A 19,424-nucleotide genomic window follows, 5' to 3' on the forward strand; every position below is an offset into this window, starting at 1 on the left:
CGATTACATTTGTTTCTTGAAGGGAGAGATGATTTCCTAAATGTAACTCTAATCTAGCGTTGTTGTATAAGTGAACAATAGCTTAATCTGGAAAAGCTAAAGTTAATTTGCTAGTGAAAGGCTGAATAGCCACATACTAAAATTAAGATAGTTAATTTAGTAACTAAATATTTGGGGATCTTTCTAATTGCTATGGGAGGGGATTAGATGGGATTGTGGTTGACAAAGAGGAGGTTTTAGCAATTTTGGAAGATATGTCTCCTGGACCGGATGGGATTTATCCTCTGATTCTCTGAGAAGCCAGGGAGCTGATTACAGAACATTTGGCTTTGATCTTTGTCATCACTGTCGACAGGAGTAGTATCAGAGGACTGGAGGATAGTGAATGTTGTTCCCTTGTTTAAGAAGGGGAGTCGGGACAACCCTGGTAATTATAGGCCAGTGAGCCATACTTCCGTTGTGAATAAGTTGTTGGAAAAGGTTATAAGAGATAGGATTTATAATTATCCAGAAAGGAATAATTTGATTAGGGACTGTCAACACGGTTTTGTGAAGGGCTGATGAAGAGCTTTTGCCCGAAACATCGATTTTCCTGCTCCTCGGATGCTGCCTGAACTGCTGTGCTTTTCCAGCACCACTCTAATCTAGAATCTGATTTCCAGCATCTGCAGTCTTTGCTTTTGCCACAGTTTTGTGAAGGGTAGGTCATGCCTAATTAACCTTATTGAGTTCTTTTGAGAAGGTGACAAAACAGGTGGATGAAGGTAAAGCGGTTGATGTTGTGCATATAGACTTAAGTAAGGCATTTGAGAACGTTCAACGCGGTAGGTTATTGCACAAAATAGAGAGTTTAGGGATTTAAGGGATGTAGCGCTTTGGATCAGAAATTGGTAACTGAAAGAAGACAGAGGGTGGTGATTGATGGGAAATGTTCATCCTGGAGCTTAGTTACCAATGGTGTGCCACAAGGATCTGTTTTGGGGCCACTGCTGTTTGTCGTTTTTATAAATGATCTGGAGTTGGGCGTAGAATGATGGGTTAGTAAATTTGCAGATGACACCAAGGTAGGCTGAGTTGTGGATAGTGCTGAAGGATGTTGTGGGTTACAGAGGGACATAGACAAGGTGCAGAGCTGGGCTGAGAAGTGGCAAATGAAGTTTAATGCGGAAAAGTCTGAGGTAGTTCACTTCCGAAGAAGTAACAGGAATGCACAGTACTGGGCTAATGGTAAAATTCTTGGCAGTGTAGATGAACAGAGAGATCTTGGTGTCCAGGTACATAAATCCCTGAAAGTTGCCACCCAGGTTGATAGGGTTGTTAAGAAGGCACATGGGGTGATGGTGTTTATTGGTAGAGGAGTTGAGTTTTGGATCCACGAGGTCATGCTTCAGCTGTACAAGACATTGAGAAGGCTGCACCTGGACTATTGCGCGCAGTTCTTGTCACCGCATTATAGGAAAGATGTGGAAACTTTGGAAAGGGTTCAGAGGAGATTTATTAAGATGTTGCCTGATATGGAGGAAGGTCTTATGAGGAAAGGCTGAGGGAACGGAGGTTGTTTTCATTGGAGAGGGGAAGGTTGAGAGGTGACATAATCGGATGGTGAAAGCTAACACAAGGGGACATAGCTCTAAATTGAGGGGTGATAAACTTAGGCCAGATATCAGGGATAGTTTCTTTACTCAGAGAGTACTAGGGACATGGAATGACCTGCCTGCAGCAGTAATAGACTCGTAGATGTTAAGGGCCTTGAACATATATATGGATAATAATGGAATGGTGCAGGTTAGATGGGAATCAGTTTAATTTCACAGGTCAGCACAACACCGAGGACCGAATGGCCTGAAATGCACTGTAACATTCTATGTTCTATATTTCCAACTAAAAATTGAACTATGTGTTGGATTATTGATTTATAATCTGAATTGATCTGGAATTTTTCAATATTTAGTGCTAATCTCTCCATCATGTGGACAGGTTTACTTCATTAATGAGAAAACTATTGTTATGAGTAATTATTAAAGCATTAATCCCTGGTTTACGCAATTATTTGCAATTTTAGGGGTTTCATATCCAACTCAAATGTGAATGAAATTCATTTTGTAGCAATGAAACCATTTTCTTTAAAGCATTTTCTTTAACACAAGTCTGAATCTTAATGAAGACAGTGTTAGCACATAGTTCAAAATGTAGTTGCATTCCAAATCAGCAAAGTGGAGATTAAAGGAATGGAACAGAGGGAGAGCGAGGTTAGGCTTCTAGTAGCAGGCTACAGCGTTACATTAATTTAGGTGTAAAAGACTCTTGCCTTATTACCTTATATTGGGCAATAATAAGTTCTAGATAGTTGTTATGATCTTGAAGACACTGCTAGAAAGACTGTGGAAGCAGATTGACTCAACTTTCAAAAGGCAATTGGAGATACACTTGAAAAGCAAAACATTTGTGAGGTAATCGGGGAGGTGCAGGGCAGTAGAAACTCACACACAGAGACACAGTTACCTGTGGAATAAATGGCTTCCATTTATGGTTTTTGATTCCATGAAGAGCAGCTGCAGACATGCCAATCTAGAAGACCAGTGACAACCAATTAGAAATTGTACACAGGTATATCAAACCATACTGCAAAAGCTTCTTTAAATATATAAAATTGAAGAGTGAGGCCAAAGCTAATGTAGTTTCCCTGAAGAACGTGACTGGGGAAATGATAATTGGCAATCAGGAAATGGCAGCTGTGATGAATAAATACTTTGCATCAGTCTTCACAGTAGAAGACACTAATAGCATTCCAAAAATTCTAAGTAATCAAGGGACAAAAGGTGGAGATGAAATGAATATAATAACAATCACTAGAGAAAAAGTACTAGGAAAACTAATGAGATTAAAGGCTGATAGGTCCCCTGCATCTGATGGAATGCATCCCAGGATATTAAAAGAAGGAATTAGAGATAGTGGATGCACTGGTAGAATCCAGAATCCTTAAATTCTGAAAAAGTCCCAGAGGACTGAAAAACTAACAATGTAGCACCTTTGTTTAAAAAGGGAAGGAGAGGAAAAACAGGTAAATGAAGGCCAATTGTTTTAACATTTGTCATTTGGAAAATATTAGAATGTATTATAAAGAATTGAATAGTGGCGCATTTAGGGATGCATACTAAAATCAAACAGAGTCCATGTGACTTCACAAAGGGGAAATACTGTCTGGCAATTTAATTAAAATGTTTTGAGGTAACAAGCTGGACAGACAAAGAGAAGGCAATGGATATAACGTGTTTGAATTTTCAGAAAGCGCATGATAAGGTGCCACATGTAATAGGCCACAATTATTTATTTTATTATACACACACATATATGTAAGTATGTATGTATAAATACCTTGGATGAGGAAAGTGAATGCACTGTAACCAGGTTTGTGGATGATACAAAAATAAGAATGATTTGGGGGAGCCAGTGTTGCACTCAGGTAGACAAAGTTAAAAATCACACAACACCGGGTTATAGTCCAGCAGGTTTATTTGGAAGTACTAGCTTTCAGAGTGCTGCTCCTTCATCAGGTAGCTACCCAATGAAGGAACAACGCTCCAAAAGCTACAGCATCCAAATAAATCTGTTGTTCTATAACCCGGTGTTGTGATTTTTTAACAAAAATAGGTGGGAAAGCAAGTGGTAATGACACAAAGGTCCTGGAGAGGCTATAGGCAGTTGTGGAAGCAGATTCCAAAGAAGATTTCAAAAGAAAGCTACAGAGATAGGGTCGGAGAATGGAACTAGCTGGGTAGCTCTTTCGGAAGCCGGTACAGACACAATGGGTCAAATGGCCTTCTGCACTATAAATTCTTTATGTTAAGCAAAGACATGATATCGTGTTAGAAAATGTGAGGTAATGCACTTGGCAGGAAGAATTAGGAAGCTGGGAATTACTTAAATAGACAAAGTATGCAGAATGTTGTAGCACAGAGTTTCAGCAGCCCTTATGCATAAATCACAAGAATCTAATATACAAGTCCAGCATGTAATGGGCAAGGCAAAAGAAAAATTGGGCTGTATTTCAATAGGAATGGAGTATAAATATAGGAAGAAAGGTTTTGCTGTATCTATATAATGCATTAGTCAGACTACTGGTGGAATACTGTGAACAGTTTTGAGTCTTTTATCTAAAGAAAAATATACTAGCATTGGAGGCAGTCCGGAGAATGATCACTATGTTAATCTTGGGTATGGAGGGACTGCCTAATAAGCAGAGGTTGAACAGTTTGGGCCCGTACACCTCAGAGTTCAAAAGAATTAAAGGCCACTTTATTGAAACACACAAGATTTTTAGGAGACTTCAAAGATAGATTGGGAAGGTTGTTTCTCCTTATAGGACCAGAGGGCATAACCTCAGACTAAATGATCACACATGCTAGACAGATGAGGAGAAATTGCTCCTGTCAGAGGGTAGTGAATCTGTGAAATTATTTATGACAGAGGGCTGTTGAGGCTGGATTATTAATTATATGTGAGGCCAAGATAGATGCTCAATCAGTAAGGGAATTGAGGGTGATGGGGAAAAGATAAGAAAGTTTGAGTTGAGGATTGTCAGATCAGCCATGATCTCATTGAATGATGGAGCAGACTCAGTGAACTGAATGGCCTACTTCTGCTGTCTCTTATGGTGTTATGTATACAAAAAGAATTTACAATTGTACTTGTTCTCTAGGTTCCACCTGAACTGTTCTTTTTAACCTAAAAGTTCAAAGGACTATTCCATTGACATACATCTGACGTTGAACTAAAATGACACCGAATGATTAGGTCTCTGATGCTATACAGTGTGTAGCTAGTTGGGAAATGTGATGTGTTGCTGCTCATTTTAGATTCTGACTTTAGAGAGTTGACAACTCTCTTTGTAAGATTGTTCCAATTCTACACGTGATTAACCTATGTAGGAGAGAGTATGAATTAAGCAGACAAGTTCATTTTGGTGCTTATAGAGTGTCTTTGTGATTGACTAATAGTATTCAGCAACAGTTTATTTGGCAACATTTATAGGCCTTGCAGTGACTGATTTGTCACTGTCACAATTGTGATTAACTGATCAGAAAATATGTCGGTAGGATGGAAAGTCAGGTAAAACACATGATAGAAGCAGGGTTGCTTCAAAATCTTATTTTTTAACCGTTGCAAACATTAATTCACCTGTCACAGTCATCATGCCTGCAACACAGACAGCATTTGTGTTAATGCATGCACGTTAAAGCCCCAAAAGCCAACTTCTCAACAGGTTTCCCACAGTGATCATAAATTAAGGAGATTCTCTTTTAAATAGCTTCCAAAATCCACATTGAACAGGGTAATGATGAGTGGAAAGGAGTGCAATTTTCCAGTAGGGTTTCTGACCTCAGGTGAAGTACTGTTCATATTGCTTTAAATCCTTAAAAACAGCAGCTGTAAAATGAAATTATGATATTAAAGTATATTCAATTTTTAGTTGTTAATTTGTATGGAATTTAAAATGTAAAAAGTATTCTTTGTGAATTACTATAATCCAAGACTCATGCTAAACCTGATGTCTCCTTTTAAGTTGATAGTAAAAATTAGTTGCCATTCATACGGCACTGTGAACCTGAAGTAACTTGGCACATCTGTCTGAAATGGAAATCGGATTATAAACAGCAAATTTGAATTTGCCAGTGCATTTAAAGAAAACTAAACATATAGACCTTTTAGAAAGCTAACCTACATTGAAGAGAACTGATACACACTGTACAGAAGATCTTTAGAGAATTTTGAATTGATGCTGAATGATCAGTATAACCTGTTGGCTTGGTTAAAAACCGTGAATAGCAAATAACAGGATAAGTTATAACTCATTTAATATGCAAGTAAATTTTATGGCCAGCTAACTGATTTTATTGTTGAATCATGACCATGCATCATGCAACACCACCTGTTTTAGAGTAAGATTGAGCTTGGAGATTAAATTCTAACCTAAATGGCGTTACTTACCATAGTGGCTTTAGAGAGTTAGAACCTTTGCTGTATGAGTGTAAAATTGATTTCATAGCTTGTTTAGACCTGAAAAACATATAATGTGCAAGAGTACCAGGAATGCTTGTACGGAAATCAATCCTGTATATTTTCTTGATCATTATAACTTCCTGAACAAAAGATTTACAAGGATGTTACCAGGGTTGGAGCGTTTGAGCATGGGTAGGGTAAATAGACAAGGACTTCTCCCCAGGGTAGGAGAGTCCAAAACGAGAGGGCATAAGATTAAGGTGAGAGGGGAAAAGTTTAAGATCAGAGGGGAAAGATATTGGAGGTGTAGAGGACAGCGAAGAGGGTTACCTCAGATTACAATAGGATCTTGACCAGATGAGCTGAGAAGTGGCGGATGGAGTTTAATTCAGATAAATGCAAGGAGCTGCATTTTGCGAAAGCAAATCTTAGCAGGACTTGTACACTTAATGGTAAGGTCCTAGGGAGTGTTGCTGAACAAAGAGACCTTGGAGTGCACAATCATAGCTCCTTGAAAGTGGAGTCGCAGGTAGATAGGATAGTGAAGAAGGCGTTTGGTATGCTTTCCTTTATTGGTCGGAGTATTGAGTACAGGAGTTGGGCGGTCATGTTGTGGCTGTATAGGACATGACCTCCCAACTCAGTTAGGCCACTGTTGGAATAGTGCATGCAATTCTTGTCTCCTTCCTATCGGAAAGATGTTGTGAAAGTTGAAAGGGTTCAGAAAGTATTTACACGGATGTTGCCAGGGTTGGAGGATTTGAGCTATAGGGAGAGGTTGAACAGGCTGGGGCTGTTTTCCCTGGAACATCGGAGGCTGAGGGGTGACCTTATAGAGGTTTACAAAATTATGAGGGGCATGGATAGGGTAAATAGACAAAGTATTTTCCCTGGGGCCAGGGAGTCCAGAACTAGAGGGCATAGGTTTAGGGTGAGAGAGGAAAGATATAAGAGACCTACAGGGCAACTTTTTCACACAGAGGGTGGTACGTGTATGCAATGAGCTGCCAGAGGAATTGCAACATTTAAGAGGCATTTGGATTGGTATATGAATAGGAAGGGTTTGGAGGGATATGGGCCGGGTGCTGGCAGGTGGGACGAGATTGGGTTGGGATATCTGGTCGGCATGGACAGGTTGGACCGAAGGGTCTGTTTCCATGCTGTACATCTCTGACTCTATGACTCTATAAATGGGATTAGATTTATTTAGGATATCAGATCTGCATGGACATGTTGGACTGAAGTGTTTGTTTCTGAGCTGTACGCCTCTATGACTCTATCTGTGATCCTCTTTCAAGGTCAACCAGCCCTGTATGAATTGTCAAAATGCAGCATACATTATGGAAAATAAGCAATGTTGTTTGTCATTTGTGGTTGCTTTGTTTTATGCTCTGAACGTTGTTTCTGCAAATTTGCTGTAAAAATGGTCTTTTGTTTGGAGACACCAACTCTCATATAACAGTCTTGAGTATTATGGGGGCAGTTGGGGCACTTTGCCCTATATCACTGGAATCGATAGAATAATACAGGTAGAATAATGCACATATTTAACAGTAATATACAGTTGTGAAATGGATAGTACATTTCCATCTTTTGAATGCAACTTAATTATCTGAGGCAGTTGATGAACTGAGTGGGATGAGAATTGAAAAAGCTTCATTTCACATCAGTTGAATACACGTAGCCACAGTTATGATCAATTACACTTGATTCTTTTTTAAGGTAGTAATGTTGAATGGTGGATATCGTATACTTCCTCACATTGTCAACTCCTCTTCACCTGACTCAAGTATCTGTGCAAAATCATTTCTGCCTAGAGTGACCTTTGTTTTCCAGGGACTGTCTTTTCTGAAGCCTTTATTGTCATAGACAGAAGGTTTCCAGTTGTTGTATGAAACACATTATTCAGTTAGACAGACAAGGAATTTAAACTCAACATAGTAACCAGCTTTTGCCTAGGTTTGTTTGAGAAAAGTTGGTCATGAAAAATAAAGCTAATTCAAATTTTCAAATGATGTAAATTCCTGAAGTATGGTGGATGCAATTATGTAATTATCCTTAAATGTATACATAATTACTGAGAATACATGTACATTTAAGTGATATATGTAATTCATGAAAGAATGCAAAAGCTTAACTCTTTGCAAACAATACTGAGTTTTGTTTACAGAAATATAACACGTTCAAGTCGTTTAGACCCAGCACAAGGTTCAGATCTGCTCCTGCTAATATCAGTGACTCTTCTAATGCCTTGCATCAACTGTACCAATTACTAATTTCCTGACTATTACCATCTCCTCTTCACCATGAACACGCACTTCCCATCCACCTCCATCCCCCACCAGGATGCTGTTAGGGCTTTCCACTACTTCTTTGATCGGAAGCTCTCCATCTGCCATCAACCTCCTTGATTGACTAAGCTTGATCTCACATTAAACAACAATAACTTAAACTCAAGTTGTTTCCTCCAATAAACTGTGTTAATATCGGTGTCTCCAGAGATTTGGGATTTTGGGATACGTAGAAAATTCCTTGTTCTAGTCCTACACAGACCGACCTCCCATTTTCACTATCATCCTCATGATTGTATTGGTGCTATTCCTGCTCTCAAACGGAACTTGAAAACCTCATCCAGTTTGTTTCGACTTCCAATCTTGACTTCAAGTCGTAGGGGCATACAGCATGGAAACAGATCTTTGGCTCAACTCCATCATGCTGATCAAGTTTCTGAACTGAACTAGTCCCATTTGCTTGCATTGGTCCATATCACTCGAAACCTTTCCTATCCATGTAATTGTCCATATTTGTTTTAAGTGTTGTAATTATATTTGCCTGTTCCACTTCTTCTGGCAACTCATTCCATGTAGGCACCATCCTCTGTGTGAGGAAAAGGTTGCCCCTCAGGTCCCTTTTAAATCTTTCCTCCCTCACATTAAACCTATGACCTCTATCTTTGGACTCCCCTAACTGGGTGAGAGAGCTTGGCTCATTTTTTCTATGCCCCTCTATAAGGTCGCCCCTCTATAAGGTCACCCCTCAGTTGCTTAGCACTCCAGAGAAAAGAGTCTTAGCCTATCCAGCCTCTCCTTATACCTTAAACCCTTGGTAACATCCTTGTAAATCTTTTTTGCACCCTTTCCAGTTCAATAACATCCTTCCTGTTACAGGGCAACCAGAATTGTGCACAGTATTCAAAATGCGGCCTGACCAATGTCTTGTACAAATGTAACATGATATCCTGCACTCAATGCTCTGACTGATGAAAGTCAAAAACTGTGGCACTGGAAAAGCACAGCAGGTCAGGCAGTATCTGAGCAGCAGGAAAGTCGACGTTTCGGGCACATTCCTGATGAAGGATTTGTGCCTGAAACGTCGACTCTCCTGCTGCTCAGCTGCTTCCTGACGTGCTGTGCTTTTCTAGCACCACACTTTTCGACTCTGATCTCCAGCATTTGCAGTCCTCCCTTTCTCCTTTCTGTCTGATGAAGGCAAACGTGCCAAACACTGCCTTCATTACCCTGTATACCCATGACCTGACATTCAAAGAATTATGTACCTGCACCCCTAGGTTTCTCTGTTCAACAACACTCTAGGGCTTTACCATTTAACTGTGTAAGTCATGCTTTGGTTTGTCTTACTGAAATGCAATGCCTCGTATTTATCTAAATTAAACTCCATCTCCCATTCCTTAGCCCATGAAGCCCCATTGATCACGATCTCATTGTACTTTTAGATAACATTCTTCACTGTCCACTATACCCCAAATTTTGGTATTATCTGCCAACTTGCTAACCATGCCTCTTATATTCTCATCCAAATCATTTATTTAAATCACAAACAATAGTGATCCCAGCACTGATCCTGGCAGCACACCGGTGGTTACAGGTCTCCAGTCTGATCAACAGCCCTCTACCACCACCCTCTGTCTTCTACCGTCAATCCAATTTTGTATTCAATTGGCTAGCTCTTCCTGTGATTCCATGTGATCTAACCTTGCTAGCCAGTCTACTATGTGGAACCTTCTTGAACACCTTGCTGACATCCACATAGACATCATTTACTTGTCTGCCTTCATCTATCTTCTTGGTCACTTCTTCCATAAAATTTCAATTGAGTTTTGTGAGATACAGTTTCCCATGCACAAAGTCATATTGACTATCCCTAACCAGTCCTTGCCTTTCCAAATGAATGTAGATCCTGTCTCTCAGAATCCCCTTCAACAACTTAACCACCACTTAACATCATGCTCGTTGGTCTCTAATTCCTTGGCTTTCCTTGCAGCTTTTTGAAATAATGGCACAACTTTAGTCATCTTTCAGTCTTCCAGCACCTCACCTGTGACTGTCGATGATACAGTTATCTCTGTTAAGGGCCCTGCAACTTTTTCCCTAGTTTTCCATAAAGTCCTGGGGTACACTTGATCCGGTTCCAGAGATTTATCTCCCCTTATGTGGTTTAAGATCTCCAACGCTACCTCTTCTATAATGTGGATTCTTTTCAAGACCTTACTATTTATTTCCCCGAGTTCCCTAGTTTCCATATCTTTTTCCACAGTAAATACTGACACAAAATACTCAGTCAGGATCTCACCCATCTCCTGTGGTTCCACGTACATTTGGCCTCATTACTCTTTAAGGGGCTCTATTCTCTTCCTAGGTAATTTGTTGCCCTTAGTATATTATGGAATCTCTTTGGATTCTCCTTAACCTTATCTTCACATGTTCCATCTCCAATTTTTGCCTTCTTTTCCTTGCTATCTCTGTCCTATTGGTGGGTATTGACTGGCAAATATTAATTATATGCCCACTAGTTCGCACAGTTAACTTGACTGTCATGTCCTCTCAACTTGTTTCCTAGAAGTACTGCATTTCAATTCTCCTACTTTCTAACATCTGCTTTCTTTTTTGATGATGTAACCTTCCATATAAGCCCTTCCAAAACAGGGAGGAACCAACCTCCCATGTTTGACACAATACTCTACTCCAGTTCATAACAAATACTGTGTCTCAATTGATTATTCAACTCAGCTCATCATGGTTATTTAAGAGATATTTTTCCCCAATCCAGTGCATGTCCTTTAGCATTTTAGGATTAACCTGCATCTGTATGTAACTTTAAAAATACTGTTTGTAAAAGCTGTATCTTTGGTTATTTTAGAAGTTTAGTGATAAACAATGGAAAGGAATATTGTTATGTTATCAAATACTTTCATGTTATTCACGTGGAACAGCATTAATGTATGTGTTCCCAACACTAATATTTCCTTTCTTTGTTTCCTTATCCTCCTTTATTTGTTCCAGGGGATGTTGGCATTGCGTTAGGCCAAGATGTATTATCCGTCCCTAAATACCTTGAAGAAGATAATGATGACGAGCTGCACTCTTAAACTTCTGCCGTCCTTGGGGTGCAGGGACTCCCGAAATGCTCTTGGGAAGGGAGTTCCACGATTTTGCTAGTTGGGATATCATAAAGGAATGGCAATATAGTTCCGGTTCGGGCTGGTGTGTGAGTTAGAGGGGAATCCTTTTGTATATTCCAATTAAAAAAAAATTAGCTTCATCAAGATATGGCAAATTTTATAACCAAATAAAATTTTGACAATTGTACAATGAATTAGATTGAAGGAAGTAGTTAATTGTGCCTGTACAGGTTATTTGCTGTTTCACTTTCACTTTCCTTTACCAATACATCCAAATTCCTTCTGTATGTCATTATTGAATCTACTTCCATTCCCCTTAAGGCAATGCGTTCTTGATCTCGCAACTCAATGTGTGAAAATAAAAAATTGTCATTTCATTTCTACCACTTTCTCGATCGTTCTAAATCTATCACTTCTAATTATTGTACTGTCTTCCAGTGGAACCATTTTCTTTTTTTTAATCTTATCAAATCCCTTATGCTTTTCAACATCTCTATTATATGGAAATATTGTTGAAAGAGGTCAATCTATAACAGGCTTCCTTGAAAGATGATTGTATTGCTTAATTTAATTGCAAATTATATGAATATCTTCGAGAAAGTAGTATTTGAGACACCAATATATGTGTAATTTGAGACAATTGGCAAATGTAGCATGCTTGAGAGAAATGGATGAAATTGGGCTTATGGCTCCCAAGGTTTTGTGTTCCGAGTTTATATCTTATCTTTTTATGCACATTTTATTGTTCACGGGATGTAGATGTTGGTCTTTGAAAAGGTGGTGATGAGCAGTGTTCTTGAACTGCTGCAGCCCCTGTGGGGTACTCCATTGATGCTATTTGGTCTTACACTTTTCTGAACCAGATTGATACAACTGAAAGCTTGCTGTTTCAGAGTGTACTTTAGTTAATAGCCAACCACATTGCTCACTGTTTGGAGTCATATAAAAGTTAAATCACATGAGGATGTCAGATTTCCTTCTCCAAGGGATGTTGGTAATTCAGTGATTTGTTTTTATATGACCATTAGTAGTTTTTCTGGTCACTATCATTGGTGCTTCATTCCAGATATATTTAATTAGCTAAATTTAAACTCCTTGGCTGCCGTGGTGAGTCTTGAACTCGTTTCCTAATTGTAGTTGGGATTACTAATTGGAGACAAGGAGTGGGAAATACGTGTCGACACCCACAACTGAATAAAACATCAGTGACATGATCACTGTTCCCTTTGAATTAATATGATTGTCATGATATATTAGCAACTCCCATTAATATTGTATCAAGCAGTTAATGGTGAACCAGCCCTGTGGTCTGTCTTTTGTTTATAAATGCTCCTGTGGGTAAGGTATAAGGGTAATATGGATTCACTTGTTTACAACTCAACTAACCACAAAATGGTTCAACTCTGTAATGTTATGTCTTTCTCTCCAATTGTTGGTCGTTATTCATGATTTGTGTAGTGAATCCCTCACAGGCTATTCATCATTGAATGGAATCGTATCTGAACTTAGACCTGTTCCTGCCCAAATATTCCTTCATCTCCCCATTTGTGCTCAAATGTGTACATTTTTTAAGAGCAGTCACTGGATCAGAAGAGGAAGCTGCTACCCAAGCTGATTTCTTACCTTCCTAAATCAGGCATTTATAGAATCATAGAGATGTACAGCATGGAAGCTGACCCTTCGGTCCAACCCGTCCATGCCGACCAGATATCCCAATCCAATCTAGTCCCACCTACCAGCACCCGGTCCATATCCCTCCAAGCCCTTCCTAATCATATACACATCCAAATGCTTCTTAAATGTTGCAATTGTACCAGCCTCCACCACTTCCTCTGACAGCTCATTCCATACAAGTACCACCCTCTGTGTGAAAAAGTTGCCCTGTAGTTCTCTTTTATATCTTTCCCCTCTCACCCTAAACCCATGCCCTCTAGTTCTGGACTCCCTGACCCCAGGGAAAAGACTTTGCCTATTTACCATATCCATGCCCCTCATAATTTTGTAAACCTCTATAAGGTCACCCCTCAGCCTCCGACATTCCAGGGAAAACAGCCCCAGTCTGTTCAACCTCTCCCTATAGCTCAAATCCTCCAACCCTGGCAACATCCTTGTAAATCTTTTCTGAACCCTTTCAAGTTTCACAACATCTTTCTGATAGGAAGGAGACCAGAATAGCATGCAATATTCCAACAGTGGCTTAACCAATGTCCTGTACAGCCGCAACATGACTTCCCAACTCCTGTACTCAATACTCTGACCAATAAAGGAAAGCATACCAAACGCCTTCTTCACTATCCTATCTACCTGCGACTCCACTTTCAAGGAGCTATGATTGTGCACTCCAAGGTCTCTTTGTTCAGCAACACTCCCTAATACCTTACCATTAAGTGTATAAGTCCTGCTAAGATTTGCTTTCGCAAAATGCAGCATCTCGCATTTATCTGAATTAAACTCCATCTGCCACTCCTCAGCCCATTGGCCCATCTGGTCAAGGTCCTTTTGTCATCTGAGGTAACCCTCTTCGCTGTCCACTACACCTCCAATTTTGGTATTATCTGCAAACTTACTAACTGTACCTGTTATGCTCGCATCCAAATTATTTATGTAAATGACAAAAAATAGAGGACCCAGCACTAATCCTTGTGGCACTCCACTGGTCACAGGCCTCCAATCTGAAAAACAACCCTCCACCACCACCCTCTGTCTTCTACCTTTGAGCCAGTTCTGTATCCAAATGGCTAGTTCTCCCTGTATTCCTTGAGGTCTAACCTTGCTAATCAGTCTCCCATGGGCAACCTTGTCGAACGCCTTACTGAAGTCCATATAGATCACATCTACCGCTTTGCCCTCCTCAATCAAGTTTGTGAGACATGATTTCCCACGTACAAAGCCATGTTGACTATCCCTAATCATTCCTTGCCTTTCCAAATACATGTACATCCTGTCCCTCAGGATTCCCTCCAACAATGTGCCCACCACCAACGTCAGGCTCACTGGTCTATAGTTCCCTGGCTTGACCTTACCACCCTTCTTAAACAGTGGCACCACGTTAGCCAACCTCCAGTCTTCCGGCACCTCACCTGTGACTATCAATGATACAAATATCTCAGCAGGAGGCCCAGCAATCACTTCTCTGGCTTCCCACAGAGTTCTAGGGTACACCTGATCAGGTCCTGGGATTTATCCACTTTTACCAAAGATCATTCCAGGAGCGCTCTGGTATGTGATCTAATAATAAATGAACAGTGCCAATTGGATCATTTATTGGATATCTTTAATGCTGCAGTACAGAAAAAGAGATTTTAGAGGCATAAGAGTTGGTGCAGCACAGGTATGTTATAAGAGTATCAGTGTGATTTGAGATAAGGGTTTTATCCAATCTGAAAATAAGAGTCACTGCTCTTGTACAAATAAAAATATCAATAATTGGATTGAGCCTTAGGCAAAAATGAAGTCCTTAATTAGAAGCTACCAAGAAGTATTGATTTGAAGATGCCAGTATTGGACTGGGGTGTACAAAGTTAAAAAATCACACAACACCAGGTTATAGTCCAAAAGGTTTAATTAGAAGCTCTAGCTTTCAGAGTGCCACTCCTCCATCAGGTGGTTGTGGAGTACACAATTGCAAGACACAGAATTTATAGCAAAAGTTTACAGTGTGATGTAACTGAAATTATACATTGAAAAATACTTTGATTGTTTGTTGAGTCTTTCATCTGTTCGAATACTAGGCTAGTGGCATTTTGATTGTCAAATGTGCATCAAGAATACTTTTATATATGAAATAACAGATAGTCATGTGTATAAACAATATTAAGTCAGCCTTCCCAGGGACATAAATGAACATTGGCTCCGAGTTGGTCAAACCCATCCAGTTTACAGTGGTTCTGATAATTGTGTGTCAGTCAGCCTAAAAGCTGCCACTAGAATTATGAGTGATGTATAAAGCAGGCTTAAATGCTGTACTATTGATGTGCTTGCTGTTGCTTAACACACTTGACCTTTTATCTTTCTCCTCACTCTTCGGCGTTCCACACTTTGTTTTCAATTGAGTGTTTTCTCCAATAGTGGAGTCCTCCCCATGTTAACTGATCATGGAGCATGCTCACGCTGTCAAGTACATACCTTTGTCATTTGTTTTATGTTTTTAGTAAGTCTGTGTCAGGTTTACATAAACCCACTATTTACGCTGTCCCTTTTTAGGCAAACTGGATACACTGGAATGAACCAAAGTAGCATGATGGGCTCTAGCTCTCCCTACAGCCAATCTGTGAATAACAGCTCGATAATGACAAACCCTCAGACTACTTCATACAACATGGCATCCAGCATGGTGAACAACTCTTCAGGTAACATGCACTTAAAATTAGATAATTGTATTTTAAAAATGAGTATCTGTTTTCTCTTTTCAGAACATGACAATTTTTATATGGTAAACATTTAAGGCAGTATGGTGGCACAGTGGTAGGCACTGCTGTTTCTCAGCACCAGAAATCTGAGTTTGATTCCAGGCTTGGATTACTGTCTGTGTGGAGTTGCACATTCTCCCTGTGTCTGCATGGTTTTCTGTTGGATACCCAGTTTCCTCCCAGAATCCAAAGGTGTGCAGGCTAAGTGGATTAGCCATGGTAAATGTGGGGTCATGGGAATGGGGTTGGGGACTCGGTTTGGGTGGAATGTTATTCGGAGGGTTGGTGCATGCATGATTGGTCGAATAGCCACTTTCCGCACTGTAGAGATTCTATCATTTAAACGATTTTTCTATAATCCCAACAGTTTTCTATTTTTTTTTAGTAAGTAGGAAATCAGTTATGTTCACAGAAGTTCTATTGCAAAGTTACAGACACAAAATCTAATCTCATGTAGAGAGACCCTTCCGGTTAGCAAATATTTTTGTATTTTCAAATTTAATTTTACTGACCTAATGATATGAGATATTGTCTCCTTTTACTGCACATTTAATCCTTTTCATTTCTCTTTAAAAGGCATTAATTATTTGCTTTGATTATAGCTTTGGTATGTTTTCTAACCTGACACTTATTTCAAAGGCCACCTTTCTTTTGCAAGTAAGGAATGTTGATTCTCTATTTACCCCAGCTAAATCCAAAAGTCTTTTTATGCAATATTGGTACATGCACCAATCATCCTTACTGAGGTGTGATCAGGAGCAGGAAGTTTGAATAACATTTTTTTTTCTCCCCTATCCCTATCCAAGGGATTTAAGAGGCCATTTGCGATGACTCAACGAGTACACTGACTGAAATCAATTAAGCTGACGCACAACAGAATTTGGAGCCGGCACATTACCAATCTGTAGAGTTCAGTTTAGTAGCGGAGTAGGAATTGGTTGGAATTAATTCCTTTCTTTCACTCTCTTTCTTCATTACCATCAACTGTCTTTCCTAACCATGCAATCTTTTATATCCACCTGAGAGGTCAGACAGCACATCACCTTAACATCTCATCTGAAAGACAGTGTGTCTGACCTCTTCAGTATTACCCTGCAATGTCAGTCTAAATGTTTGTGCTCAAGCCTTTAAACTTAACCCAAAACATTCTGACTGACATTAGTTTAAAATAAACAGGACATGGTGTACTTTTGTCCCTTTTGTAAATGTCAAAATACCCAGAAACCTTGTAAAAGTATTCTTTGCTTTAAATATTCAAGAGAAAAAACTAAATGAAAGGCTAACTTTCCATGCAATTTACCAATAGTAAGACTGGGCAAGCAGATAAAGTGAGAGATTGCAAAATATGGGAGGCGGTGGTCTAGTGGTATTATCACTAGACTGCCAATCCAGAGGCGTAGATAATGTCTAGGGGACCCTGGTTTGAATCTCATTACAGCAGATGGTGGAATCTGAATGGAATAAAAATCTGGAATTAAGAGTCTAATGATGGCCATGAGTCCATTGTTGATTTTTAGAAAACCCATCTGGTTCTTTTTAATGTCCTTACCTGGTCTGGCCTACATGTGACTCCAGACCCACAGCAATGTGGCTGATTGTTAAACTGCCATCTGGGCAATTAGGGATGGGTAATAAAATGCTGGCCTAGCCAGCGATGGCCTTATCCCATGAATGAATTTTTAAAAAGTGGTTTAAAAAAAAGTTACAGATGCTGTTTCTAAATGACCACATCATTTAATACAAAATGCATAAATTGTTAACACATACATTTTTATTTTATATATTTATGACCTGATCACCATTATAGAAACATGACGACAAGGTAATAAAGGCTGAAGTCTTCACATTAAAGGGCATTTGACATTTTGAAAAGGTAGAAAGCTAGGAAATGTTTGTGGGGTTGCTTTGTTGATTAAGGATGCCTTTACTATTGAGACAACAATGAAATTTGACTTGTAAAAGCAAGAAAAAAGATTCATTTTGGTAGATATAAGTTGTGGTCACTTGTCTGAATAGTTTAAATTGCTTTAATCGATTAATTAGATGAATTAAATGGGAAATGAAACTCAGAAAAGAGTATATTCAGAACTTTTTCTTAGAGCAGTTATGTTTTCATGGTAACCAGACAGAAGGCTATTCTGGATCTAGTAGTGCGCAGTGAGATAGGATTATTCTATAATCTTAAAGTAATGGAGCTGCTAGGTGTCAGTTATAGAGGCATAGAGTAATCAACATGGAAACAGACCCTTTGGTCCATGTCAGACATGTTCCCAAACTAAACCAGGCCCACCTGTCTGCATTTGGCCCATATCCCTCAAAACCTTTCCTATTAATGGACTTAAGAGAAAGTGAGGACTCCAGCACATCTCCATTTCTCCATTTCCTGCACCTCTGCCTTTGAACCCAACCCCTTCACTCGCAGCAAGGACAAAACCACCACCACCACCTCCCCCTCCCACCCCCCGGCCTGGTTCTCACCTTCCACCTCACCAACCTCCAGATACATAGCATCATCTTCTGCCATCTCCAAACAAACCCCACCACTAGGGATATATTTCCCTCCCCACCCTTATCTGCGTTCCAGAGAAAACCATCCCCTGCGTGACTCACTTGTTAGGTCTTTGCCCACCCTTCACTCCTGGCATTGTCCCCTGCCACCACAAGACATGCAAAACCTGCACCAAAGGAGCCTTCCACATCCGACAGAGATTTACCTGTACTTCCACACGCATCATTTACTGTGTCATTTGCTCCCGATGAGGTCCACTCTACATTGGGAAGACAGGACGCCAACTTGTGAAATGTCTCAGAGAACATCTCTGGGGCACACTCACTAAACAACCTGTGGCCGAACACTTTAACTCCCCCTCCCAATCCACCAAGGACATGCAAGTTCTGGGCCTCCTGCACGTCAAACTCTAACCACCCACGCCTGGAGGAAAAACGCCTCATCTTCTGTCTTGGGACCCTCCAACCACACGGAATCCATGTGGACTTCATCAGTTTCCTCATTCCCCCCCCCCCCCCCCATCCCCCCCCATCCCCCCCATCCCCCCCCATCCCCCCATCCCCCCATCCCAAATCCAACCTTCCAACTCGGCACTGTCCTCTTGACCTGTCATACCTGTTTATCTTCCTTCCCACCTATCCACTCCACCCTCCTCCCCAACCAATCACCTTCACCCTCACCTCATCTACCTATCGCATTCCTAGCTACCTTTCCCCCCCCCCCCCCCCTCCCCATTTATCTCTCAGCCTCTTTGGGCCACAAGCCTAATTCCTGATGAAGGGCTTATACTTGAAATATCGATTCTCCTGATCCTCGGGTGCTGCCTGACTGGCTGTGCGTCTCCAGCACCCCACACTTCCACCCATTGCAATAAATGCCAACATTCCATTTGCCTTTCTAATCACTTCTTGTGTCTACATACAGGTGGTGCCTTGGTTAATGTTGCCCTGTTTCACATGATTTTATTTGAACACCATTTTATTTTCAGGGCCTGTAGTGTGAACTAGGTCACAACTTGCAGTTTTAATGTTGTTCCATGTGCATTGCATGTCACCAGATGTCAGTATGCGATTGATACTGTTTTGGA

General features: G+C 40.2%; 1 protein-coding gene across 16 annotated transcripts in view; it reads left to right on the forward strand.

Moving 5' to 3' along the window:
• The window catches only part of arid1b (AT-rich interaction domain 1B), a 620,676-nt gene that overhangs the window by 501,998 nt on the left and 99,254 nt on the right, over window positions 1-19,424 (forward strand). For all 16 annotated transcript variants that reach the window (XM_087991455.1, XM_087991461.1, XM_087991456.1 and 13 more), the window contains one exon: window positions 15,623-15,768. In XM_087991455.1, coding sequence (XP_087847581.1) covers window positions 15,623-15,768 — 146 coding nt within the window. The remainder of the gene's footprint in view (window positions 1-15,622; window positions 15,769-19,424) is intronic.

This window comes from Chiloscyllium plagiosum, unplaced genomic scaffold (assembly GCF_037043375.1).
Source record: "Chiloscyllium plagiosum isolate Xiang-an unplaced genomic scaffold, Cpla_swu_hap1 HiC_scaffold_10, whole genome shotgun sequence".
NCBI lineage: Eukaryota > Metazoa > Chordata > Chondrichthyes > Orectolobiformes > Hemiscylliidae > Chiloscyllium > Chiloscyllium plagiosum.